Source organism: Pleurodeles waltl, chromosome 1_2 (assembly GCF_031143425.1).
Source record: "Pleurodeles waltl isolate 20211129_DDA chromosome 1_2, aPleWal1.hap1.20221129, whole genome shotgun sequence".
Taxonomy (NCBI): domain Eukaryota; kingdom Metazoa; phylum Chordata; class Amphibia; order Caudata; family Salamandridae; genus Pleurodeles; species Pleurodeles waltl.
Window position 1 is genome coordinate 1,179,476,360 of NC_090437.1, and position 12,359 is coordinate 1,179,488,718.

The 12,359-nt window shown below is 40.7% G+C and overlaps 1 protein-coding gene across 1 annotated transcript in view; it reads left to right on the top strand.

The window, feature by feature from the left end:
• The window catches only part of CPZ (carboxypeptidase Z), a 274,165-nt gene that overhangs the window by 186,707 nt on the left and 75,099 nt on the right, over positions 1-12,359 (top strand). Inside the window, exons 4-6 of the mRNA XM_069203449.1 lie at positions 5,778-5,993; positions 8,761-8,957; positions 11,943-12,104. Coding sequence (XP_069059550.1) covers positions 5,778-5,993; positions 8,761-8,957; positions 11,943-12,104 — 575 coding nt within the window. The remainder of the gene's footprint in view (positions 1-5,777; positions 5,994-8,760; positions 8,958-11,942; positions 12,105-12,359) is intronic.

The following is a 12,359-nucleotide window of genomic DNA, read 5'->3' on the forward strand; positions in this document are numbered from 1 at the left end:
AACTTTATTCCATCTCCCAATTTAATTTCCCTGAGAGTACTAGGACTTTCACCCCATATTGAAACTGGGGACACACCATGACATTGAAAGCAGAGATAAGCGTCTGGATGGAAGGACCCACATATTTCCTACTAAATTGTTTCAATCCCCAGACTGATGATAAAGCTTTAATTTTTAGGGCTTCAAGATGATCTTGCCATCTCAAGTCTGAGTAAACCACATGCCTAAATACTTATATTTTTTTACCTTCTCTAGTTTTTCACCTCCTAGCAAGAAAGTAAAATCACTCTTCACTTTCCCTATGGGCCTAATTTTTGTTTTTTCTAAATTTACTGCCATTTTTTTCCATTGCCAATAACAGTGGAACACCTCTAATTTCCTTTGTAAACCTAACTCCATCATATCCATTATCACTAAATCATCAGCATTTAATAGGCAAGAAACATGTATGCCATCCATTTTTTGGCTTAGGCCTTTAACCTCCTGCAGCAACCCGGGCAGGTCTTACAGAAATAATGTAAATAATATTGGTGCCAACACACAACCTTGGCTCAAACCGTTCTTTATAGGGATCTTTTTTGACAATGAGCCACTCGTGTCTAAAATTACGTAGGCCCACTTTTGTGAGTGCAGAGCCTGAAGGAGATATAATAAGTCCAAATCAATCCCTAACTGTCTTAGCATGTCCCATAGCAATTTCCTATCTACCAAATCAAATGCGGCACGAAAATCCACAAAACAACAGAACAGGTTTCCTCGCATTTCCATTGATTTTTTTGCTAAAGACCACAAACTAAAGCAGTGGTCAATAGTCTAATGCCCTTCCTTAAATCTGCCTTGTTCTACAGGTATCAAATCATTTTTTGGGTTGTAATGGGTCCTCCTTTTTATAAATCGGTCTTATCGTGGCACCCTTCCAATTCTCTGGAAAACGGCCGTAATCAAGAATTTTACAAAACGTATCATTAAAAAATGTAGTCCACCAATCAATGTTTTTTTTATTATTAAAGCTGGGAGATTATCTGGGCCGGCCGCTTTGGTTAGTTTAAGTGCTACTATGGTTTCTTTTATTTTTTGAGGGGCAAAAGCTAGTCTCATATTCTCCCCCGTCTTCCTGATGACACCATACCCTTCCTCAGTATCGAAGCCATCATATACAGTAGACAAATATTTATACCAATCCTTTTCTTCAACCAAGCACCGCATGGTTCCTATTACTTCCCCTCTCTTACCAACTGCCAGAAGCCCCTAATATTCCGTGTTCTTATCACTTCGATCATTGTGTCCCAATTTTTACCAATATATTCCCGTTTCTTCTGTCTTATGATTGCTTTATAACTCTGTTTTGCCTGACAGAGCTGCACTTCTGTGTCAATAGTGGGTCTTTTCCTAAATGCCCTTTCTAATCTTCGCATCTTTTGCTTTTTGCACCTACATTGCCAATTAAACCATACTATTGCACATCTGTTTGGGGCATGTAGTGCTGCAGATTCAAATGCACCCTCCCTCCTTGCCGGAAGCCTGTAGACGTTTACGTTTTTAACATTTGTTCATATGTATATACATTTACATTTGCATGGACATCTCTTTGCATTTCTATACTCTATCACTCCTTCCTTCGCCCTCTGTGGGAAAACAATCTAACAATGGAGTCGATGCCCATGCGCAATGGAACCGAGAGGAGTCACTCGATACCATGACTCCGAAAAGACTTCTTCGGAGAAAAACAACTCATAAAACTCTGAGCACAACACTAGATGTCAGAAGAGCTATGCATAGCATGTGAATCTGCAGCACTACATGCCACAAACAGATGTTCACTGGGTAAGTGACACTTTCCATATATATATATACATTGCAATATTCCAAACAACTCAGTCTCTCCTCTGGACCAGCAACATGGCAGCACAGATGGCACCTCAGTCCAGTTCAATGAAATATTATTTTATTATCCTTTTGGGTGTCTCTGTCACCGTATTATTTCAAACAAATGCAAAACACATTAAAAGAAAAGAAGGAGCCTATGCGGTTTCTCTCACGCTTTCAATCGGGCCTCACAAATATACTGTATATATTGGCACCGGCCCTTTTTGCAAATGGGTTATCAACCCAACTCAGATGTCTGAAACTTTTGCAACGTTTTGCAACCGGATTTCCATCACAAAACATGGATACATTAGATTGCAAACTTCATTTTCGAAGGGACGTCATAAACCCCCTTCCTAATGTGCTCTGCATTTCTAAACCCATTTTGTGAAGCAATAACCATTTACTGATTCGCAAAATGGGTTTAGTACCGAGCAATAAGCCATGTGGCATTTGCAAACCCAGTGATTTTTAGATTCGGAAGCTTGGCAACTGCAAAAAGGCTTTGTACATCTGCTCCAATGCTCCTTCTAGTTCTATATACACAGAAAGAAATTCCATGAAACATGGTATTGTTGGTAAGAGGTGTTAAAAGTGTGTTATTACATTTGCTTGTTCAGAGAATGCACCACTGTGCACACTCCCCTGAGAAACCCATAGCCCTGCTGTTTGGCCTTATAGTTTGATAACATTATTTTATATATGCTGAATGTGGCACACTTTCAGCAAGTTCAGAGTTTCAAGACCTGAAACACATTTAAAAGAAAAACTACAAGAGTACAAGATTCAGAAAGCAACACGCTGCCTCAAATTGCATACAATTTTTGTGAGGGGCATGGGGCCAAGGTATAACTGCTTGGTTTTACTTGCAACAAGACTCCACTCAAAGTGTCACACAAGACAATTAAATGACACACCTAAGCACAAAGCCACACGTTAGCAATCACAAAACACAGCAGTCATTCTAAACGAGAAAATAGCGCACCTACTGTGACTGGCTGCAAGACTGTTGGCAGCATTTCATACAGCCCTAACGGGCCTGTTGTCCAGGGCCTAGGGTCCAGCAGCACTGGGAGATAGGCATACACACCTTATGGCAGTTCTGGTAACTCCTCCTCAGTGCTGTCCATCAGTGCCTGCTGGTGAAGGAAGTTCCTGCCTGGTGGATTGGTGGGCCTGGGAAACCTTGAAGGGTGTGTTGCTAGACAACACTTCAGCAAACTCTTAGCTGATGGAACAAATTAAAAAATGTACAGATCTCAACTGTAACTTGTCGCCAGCAAGAGCAGCCTGGAAATCACAGGGCTTTTTTTACTTGTAGGTGAAAATGTTGTGCTTCCTCTGCTTCTCACGCTGCTGTATGCAGCCTAAGTTTAGGAGTAAGAAGGACAGGGGCAGGGGTCAGAAAGGGCAAGGTAGGGGTCACAACTGCAACCCCTGGGATCCCATAAATGACATCCATGGTTAACATCTGGGAAGGTGGTGAGTCCACAAGGTTTTCCCAGTATGAACCCAAGGCTCACTGGTTTAGCGCGCAATACAATAAAAAACATCTTTATAGGTTTCAGGCATTTGACATAAATCAAGTTTAGATGTCCATGCTTGAGGAAAGAGCAGGCCATCAGCATGTAGTTCTGTTGGATATGGTGGATGTGGAAGGAATCATTCTATCCTGTCCATCACGTTCTTTAGATGAAAGAACAGTATGCTTTGGTTACCTTTGTGCAAAGCAGTAGAGAGGTTAAGCAGAAACATAGCAAAGACATAGGGGGTCATTACAAGTTTGGCAAACTTCCAAAGGGAGGTTTCTTCCACACAGACTACCTCCCCACCGGCCCCATTAAGAGTTTCCCGCTAGGCTGGCGGGCAGAAACCTCAGTTTCCGCCCACCAGCTTAGCAGCAAACAGGCTAGAGCATTGTCACCGGCTCGTAATCGAGCCGGCGGCAATGCTGTATCCTGAAGGGTGTTTCTTCCACACAGACTACCTCCCCACCGGCCCCATTAAGAGTTTCCCGCTAGGCTGGCGGGCAGAAACCTCAGTTTCCGCCCACCAGCTTAGCAGCAAACAGGCTAGAGCATTGTCACCGGCTCGTAATCGAGCCGGCGGCAATGCTGTATCCTGCAGGGTGCACAGCACCCTTGCATTGTTCACTGTCTGCAAAGCAGACAGTGAACAATGCAAGGGTGCTGGCCAGGAGGGGCCATGCCAAGTGCATGGGCAGTGCAGGGGCCGTCCTGGGGCTACCTGCTCCCATTCTCCGCTAGCATTTTCATGACGGTGGCACCGCCATGAAACTGCTGGTGGAGAAGGGGGTTGTACTCCCCAGGGCAGCACTGCCTTTGCAGATTAGGACTGCCCCCTGCCTCCAGACCGGCAGGATATCTGATCCTGGTGGAGCTGGTGGTTCCCTGGCGGGCCCGACTGCCAGGGTTGTAATGTGGTGCTTGGACCGCCGCATTGGCAGCGATCCGACCACCATCCACGAGTCTGGGGATCTAGTGACTGCCAGACTCATGACCCCCATATTCTTAGTGTGAGACCTGAATATTTAGCAAGGGAATATTGTTATACATCAATGTTGGCGTCATAATATTGAGGACAATAATATCAACTGATAGGCTGGTATATTTCTTCTATACCTACTCCTCATATATACACCATGATGATATATATGTTGAAGGTGTGCAGTTGTGGAGTCAAGAATAGTAAATCTAACCTTCCTGCATACACTCACCTTTCAAAATTTATGTTCTCAATATTTTTGCTACATTATTAAAATATTACAATTTTTTCTACTCCAGATCACCACCCATATTCTTTTAGTCTGTTTCCCAATTCTTTAGCTAACATGTTTGTTGATGTTAGATGCACATTCAATGGAAACTCTAAAAGTTTTTGTTATGTTATGTGCAGTTGTACACTGCATTCCACTCCCTTTGCGAATCCTAGAGTATTTATATGTGTGGTCTGGTTGCATTAATTATATTGAAGTGCTCTTTCCGGCATTCTTTGGAGTGTGTGGAGGGAAGTGTTTTTTATGAACTGATCATTGTTCTTGTCTGGATGCCTGAAACTACCATAGAGCATATAGAACCACATTATTAGTTGTTATGTGGAGCGACAATAAAAACCAGGGGCGACTGATGAACAAGACATTGCAGACATTAATGTTGCCTTCCCCGCATCTATTTTAAACAGGTCAGGGCACAACTAAATTTCTACTAAATTAAAACATATTTTAAATCTCCGAATATTTCACAGCAAAGCTGCTAGAATTTGGCATGGCATTAAAGGACAAGAGCACAAAGCCCTCACCCAGATGTCACTCTTTTGGCACCAAGTAGAGAGAAGTATGGAAAGTTCAATATTATGAACAATGCATAGGTCCTCAAGTGCAAGCCACTGAACCTGTTACAAAAACAATCACCAAAAATCCCACCAGATATCTGTTGACTACATGACATTGTGAGAGTGTTTCAAGATATGTCACAAAAACACTAGGAAGATGCTAATACCTGTCTCTCAGCAAGCTAATCTACTAAACTACGAAGACATTGGTCTGGAGCAAGGCATGACGCTCACCTGGGTGCACTAGAACTACCAACATGAATGTGCTGTTTGTCATACACCTTCAACCATCACATGGTACCCTAGATGACAGGTTTTACCTGCAGTGTAGCACAATTAACTGAATGTTAGCCACTAATAAATTTTTTGTCTTCTGCTAGTGCCATGAAGTCACCTTGAGATGAGGTTAGGTTCTTCACAAACCACTCAAATATATAGATACATTATTGAAATGTTAAATTTTTTTATTTGAGTTCTATAGCAGATTGGCTTAATTCCCACCGATTGATTTCATTATGTCTTAACTCCTGGATGCTGAGATGTTCTTTTTCTTGATACAGGCAATACAGAAATGAACGTAGAAGAGAGTATTCCTGCAATGCCAAGCACTTTCATTCATTTCACTCACCATTCCTACAACCAGATGGTCACAGTTCTAAAGAAGACAGCAGCAAGATGCTCCCACATCTCAACAACCTACAGCATTGGACGTAGCTTTGAAGGCAAAGAACTACTTGTGATTGAGTTTTCAAGCAACCCTGGTCAACACGACCTTCGTAAGTAGATACGTTTGATGCAACTAGGAACTATTTTCCTGCTTCCTTTCTCTTTTGATAAAGCCAGCATAAGCATATATTCCTTATGCAGTAATTATGACTACCAAAGCAGACTTTTTTATTGTGTGTGTGTGAGGATAGTATAATATAATATTTGAAGTAATTTCTTTATCTTTCACGTTAATTAAATTGTATCTCAATAAGGAGAAATGTTGCATTATCAAACTCCTGCTACTGCTTTCAATACATGGACATTTAGGAACCTTCAGTTTTGCTGTATGAATTTAATTGACCTCATTCATGTAACACCAGTGATGTTTTTATATGAAGTCTAATAGCCAGTTTCAACCTGATAATACAACAGTTTATCAAATTAGCACATTGTGGTCAAAACATAAAGTAAGGTGCAGTAATCTGCATGGAATTATTTGGCTCACTCTCCGGAAATGCAGAGGAGAGACCAAGAGCATAAAGATGTCCATGCATCTTGAGCAGGGTCGACTGTGAGGAATTGCCAAACAGATACCCTCTTCCTGTGTTTTTCCATTAAAAAAAATATGTTTTGCTTTGAAAAGTATATTTGACTCTTTTAACACAGCTGTAAGGTTCATTGAAATAATTCAGGCAATATAAATGTAACTTTTAGAAATGTTGTGTTGTGTTCAGGTAATTTGTGTAATTTATGCAATTTTGTGTTATGCAAATGACATAAAATATCAGGGATATGTACCATCCTTAACTCAAAGGGCATAAATATATGCCCAAATATAGTTAAAATAGCATACTAATACATTATGTAGAGTCAGCAAAAAAGTCTAAGAGTATAAGGGAAGCAGTTGTTTAATCACAGCAACTCAGAAATACTGTAGCAAACAATGCTCCTGGTTTTCAAAGGATTTATTACAGCAAATTCCTAACATCTACATAAGTGTTTTGAAAAAGTCAAGTCATTCTGTGGATTGGTACAGCACAATCTACTAATGAATAATCAATGACTTGAGATAATATGTCCTACGAAGCTCCACCAAGCAACTGAAAACCAGGAGTACCTATTTAAAGTGTTCTTGAAACTCTTAAATGGCGTTTTCAAAAAACATATAACATATAACAAAGATGGCAATTAAGTACACAGGACTGAGAAACAGTTGCAAGTTGCTGGTCGCTTCCTTATATACTAAACATGAGCTCCACAAAAATGTGACAACAAATATCATGAGACTACCAAACCACTTGAGATTATGGCTGCCATTTGGGATAGGGAATAAGATCTATTAATAAAATAAGGCATATAAATGAGTGTCCTCCATATTGGAACTGGAAACAAATACTGTAGAGTAATAGCATCTTCCATGTTCTCCAGTGCTATCATCCACTGAGGAAAATGAGAAAGGCAACATTTACTGTACAACTGCCAATGTGATTTGCAAATGTTAGCCCTCATAACCTGTCCTCTTCTTTGTGTAGTGGTTAAAGTCTTTACAGTATGATGCTGCCTGACAGCAGTTATGACAAGAAGTGGTGAATTTGTTCTGGATACGACATGTGATGAAGTGGATTGTTTTTGTGAAGAATTTGAAGTTTGTGCCGGTGAGGAAAAACAACTCAGAGAGACACACCTCAGGAGAATATGTGTGAACCTTTAGACGTGTCAGCCCTAGGGTGGGCTTTCCCCAAACCTTTTGCCTGCTTGCCTCATATTTTTGCTGATTCTTTTGTTGTCCTTAGCACTCTGAGCACTTTAACACTGCTGACCAGTGCTAAAGTGCATGCGCTTCTCCCCTAAGCAGGGTAACATTGGTCTATACCCAATTGACATATTTAATTTACTTGTAAGTCTCTTGTAAAGTGGTATACCATATATCCAGGGCTTGTAAATTAAATGCTACCAGTGGGCCTTCAGCACTGGTTGTGCCACCCACTGAAGTAGACTTTAAAACATGTCTCAGGCCTATCACTGCAGAGCCTGTGTATGCTGTTTGACTGCCACTTGGACTTAGCATGTAAAAGCCCTTGCCAAGCCTTAAACTTCCCCTTTATTACATGTAAGTCAGCCCTAAGGCAGACCTTAGGTAGCCTGTAGAGAATGGTGCTTTGTAACTAAAAGGTATGGCATGTACTTTTACGTGTCCTAGTAGGGCAAAATACCCAGATTTGTTTTTCACTACTGTGAGGCTTATTCCTCTCAGTAGGAATTCCTTGTTACTCCTTTACGTTGTAATTTCTGATTGAGAAGGAGTAGCTATGTCATGTTTTATATTATTGGAATGGCAATGATAAATCCTCTTTACTGGTAAAGTCGGATTTAACATTACTATTTTAGAAATCCCACTTTTAGAAAGGGATCCTCTACACAAAAGGCAGCAGGTTAAGAGGAGCAGTAGAACTGACAGCACTCTATAACACACATTTTTGTAATTTGTGCAGAGGGTGGTAATGAAGAGATCTAAATTCAGATATCTACTGAAAATCATAGTAGACATACAATTAACATAGTCCTCACTTTTCAAGCAATTTGTCGAATTAGTTTAGCTTCTTTGTTCTTCATCACTAAATTTAACATTTTGAGTGTTCATTTATTTTTCAAAGACAAAACTGGGGGATATCATTTGAACGTCGACCAAAGAGAATCAATTGTTGCTAGATTGTGTAACATTTGAAAATACAGTTCTTTGATGAGTTGTGGAGTTTCTACATTTTCTTGATTTTAAAATATATTCAAATGAGATGAAAGTATAGGTAAATAATTTATTTAATATTGTCTTTACAGTGGAACCGGAATTCAGATACATTGGCAACATGCATGGAAATGAAGTAGTTGGAAAAGAACTGCTGACATACTTAGCACAGTATTTATGCTCAGAATATCTACTCGGAAATCAAAGGATTCAGACTTTGATTAACAATACTAGAATTCACTTTCTCCCATCTATGAACCCTGATGGATATGAACTTGCAGCAGAAGAGGTAAACATATCTCACAGAAGGTTGTTATTCACTCACTGCCAGTCATCGCATTTATTGAAAATGTAACACATTTTACTATAAAGCTTATGCATGAAATACCTACCAAAACCAACATTTTATTTTTTAGGAAGCAGTATTTTTAAAGTGGAAAGTACAGCGAAATTCGCATGCCACAATAAGCGCAAATGTTACCTAATACTTCTTCTAAAATCCTACTTCAAACTGTAGGCATGAGTAATGATAAAATGTGAGCAGTAGAAAGGGATATGCTTTATCAAACTAAAAATACTACCCTGGAAGTAACATCCCTCGCACCACATGACCCAGAAGTGATGGTATCAACGGAACCTAACCTGAATGTGACAACACCTAAGTACATTGACCCAGAAGTAACATCACCTTTGTCCCTGTCACCTTGAAATGATGCTCCCCTTGAGCTCTTCCATACATATTTTCAACTATATATTGACCCTGACGTTAAATTACTCATGACTATCTGACCTGAAAGTGACATTACCGAAGGACTCTTTCCCGAAAGTAATCTTACCCATGAGTTCTGGCCTGGAAGCCCATCTCAGAAATTAACACTGATCTAGAAATAAATATATGGAATTGATTTTGCCCATGACCCCAGGCCCAGGATTCCCACTAACTCCAGGGTTATTAAGTGATGTCATTCCTTGGTCAAGATCACATGGCTGATGTCTGTCTGGGGTCAGTTACATGGGTGACACCACTACTAGGACAGGGTTTGTGGGTGACATCACTGCTGGATCAGAAGCACATGGGTGATGTCACTTCTGGGTTATGTTGTAATAGTATGTTTTGAAAGTGTAGAACTCTGTTTAGAAGGTCCCGAGCTGAAAAAGGACTTATTAAGTGAACTTTGGTAAATTAATTATTCTCTTGGGAAGATGCTTAGTTGCTCCACACGCTCAGTAGGAAGCTAGTATTTTTAGGAGACCAACTACAGTGAATGCACAAATAGATTATCAATAGGAAACAGATGTAATCAGCCTTCAAAATCATGCAACGTTAGCACCATATTTTATGTTGGCACAGTTTGCAGGTATCTTTATTGGTGAATTAATGCACCTTTTAATAACAATGGCAGGATTCCTTTCCTGTAGGAGTGAAAGGCTTTGGTATCAACTTTGTAGGGAGCCCCTTATATGTATCCCCCATACCAAAGGGTGTGTAATGGTCTACATCATACGCTGGTCAAATTAATTTCCTGTGTCGGGGTTTGGGGATGAAATCAAATCCCAGTCACATGACCTTCAGGGGTCAGGTCTCATGGGTGACGTAATGACTTGGGGCCACATGTACAGAGATCCGGTTTTGCGACTCACAAACTGCGAGTCGCAAAACCGGATGTACAACAGTGTCAATGGCAATGGGGTCGCAAATGACCTACCTCATGAATATCATGAGGTAGGTCGCAATTTGCGACCCCGTTGGGAATGGCGGCACTCACAGGGATGGTGGCCTGCTGGGGTCAGCAGACCACCATGTGTGTGACTGCTTTTAGATAAAGCAATATTTTTTTTTTTTTAAATGCAGCCCGTAAAACGGAATGCATTTTGAAAACAAAAATGAAAGGTTTTCTTTTCATTTTTTCAGAGCAGGCAGTGGCCCGTGGGACCACTGGCTGCTCTGAAAAAATGTTTTCACATGCATTCACAAAGGGGACGGGGTCCCACAGGGACCCCTTCCCTTTTGCAAATGGGTTAGCACCAATTTGAGACTGGTGCTAACTGCGATTATTTTGTGACTGCATTCGCGGTCACAAAACAATCATACATCGGACTGCGACTTGCAATTAGGAAGGGAACGCCCCTTCCTAATTGCGACTCGCACACCCTTTTTGCAATTCAGTAAATAGATTACTGAATCGCAAAATAGGGTCTGTACATACCAAATGTTTTTTTACTGCTGCAAATCGGGCCGTTTGTGACAGTAAAAATGGTACGTACATCTGGCCACTGGTCACATGGCCTCCAGGAGTCAGGTTTGTGGGTGTTGGCACACCCTGGCCACATAGCCTTCCAGGGTTGGTGTTTGTGGGTGACATCACAACCTCATTAATGACCTTCTGGGGTTGATATTTTTGGGTGACAGCGCACCCTGGTCACATAGACTTTCGGGGCCAATGTCAGTGGCTGACATGACACCTTGGTCACATGACCTTCTGTGATCGAGGTTCCTGGTGACAGTACATCCAAGTGTCGGTGCTGGGGCCCCAGAAGTCCTGGTTCCAAATGTGGCATCACAACTGTCACTTTTAGGGCTGATCGAAGGAATCCTTTTTCTACTCAAGCCTTTCAAACTGATTTATTGAATGTGGAAGTATTGACATGACCAAGATCAACAGATCAGTCACACTGGATCTAGCGAGGCCAATGCCTTGTTTATTCAAAGTTTATTCATTGCCTTTTGATGGTCTGGACCATACTCATGCTACTTGCTGGCTGAATTATTTTTGACACATTTGAAACTATAAAAGTTCTTTAAAATAATAACATCCAATCACCTCCTTAGGAAAATATCATAGGTTTATCAGTATGAATGCCTTTCAGATTCACTCAAGTAAAACTTAGTGATTATAAAGTTTTGGGACAGAACGTCAAAATCACTGAAATTTTCAAGCTATAGTAGATGTGCAGCCTAACCTACTCTCGTGACCGCACACGTTTCATCATGATGAAATCACAAAAGGCATCGTCAGTGACCTTACTCACATCATAAAGTGACCCACTTGTGGTATCACAGAAAGTAATTTTTTTATGGAAATTACAGTATAGCGTCTAAAATGTTGTGTTAACTTTGTAATAATTAGGTTCTTGTTTACATATTATTATCCAAAATGCCTCATTAATTTCTTATGCAGTTAAACAGCAAGTTGCTAATAATTTGTTTCCTAAAGTTATATTTTAAGTTATGCTGTGTGGAGCATTTTATCTGTTTTATAATGCTGCTTTGCAGGGTGCTGGGTATAATGGATGGACAAATGGAAGACAAAATGCTCAGAATCTTGATCTAAACCGAAACTTTCCAGATTTGACTTCAGAAGTGCACAAAGTAATGAGGATGCGAGGGGCACGTGTTGATCATCTTCCCATCCCAGAAATATACTGGGAGGGTCAGGTAAGCAGTTTAAATATCCCTAAAGTTCCTGCAGGTATCATAGTCAGGCTAGGTTCCCTGGAGTGGGTGTTTACCAGCAGTGGCTCACCCATAAGAGCGGAGGAGCATCACCCCCTACCACAATGCTGCGCAGAAAGTGTGAAAAATAAAATGGTAATAAAATAATTTTATTGCCATTTTATTTTCTCCTCTCTGCAGTTGGACCAAGGGTGAGGGCAGGGCCAGTGGGGTATTGCTGCAGATAGCCACTTCAGT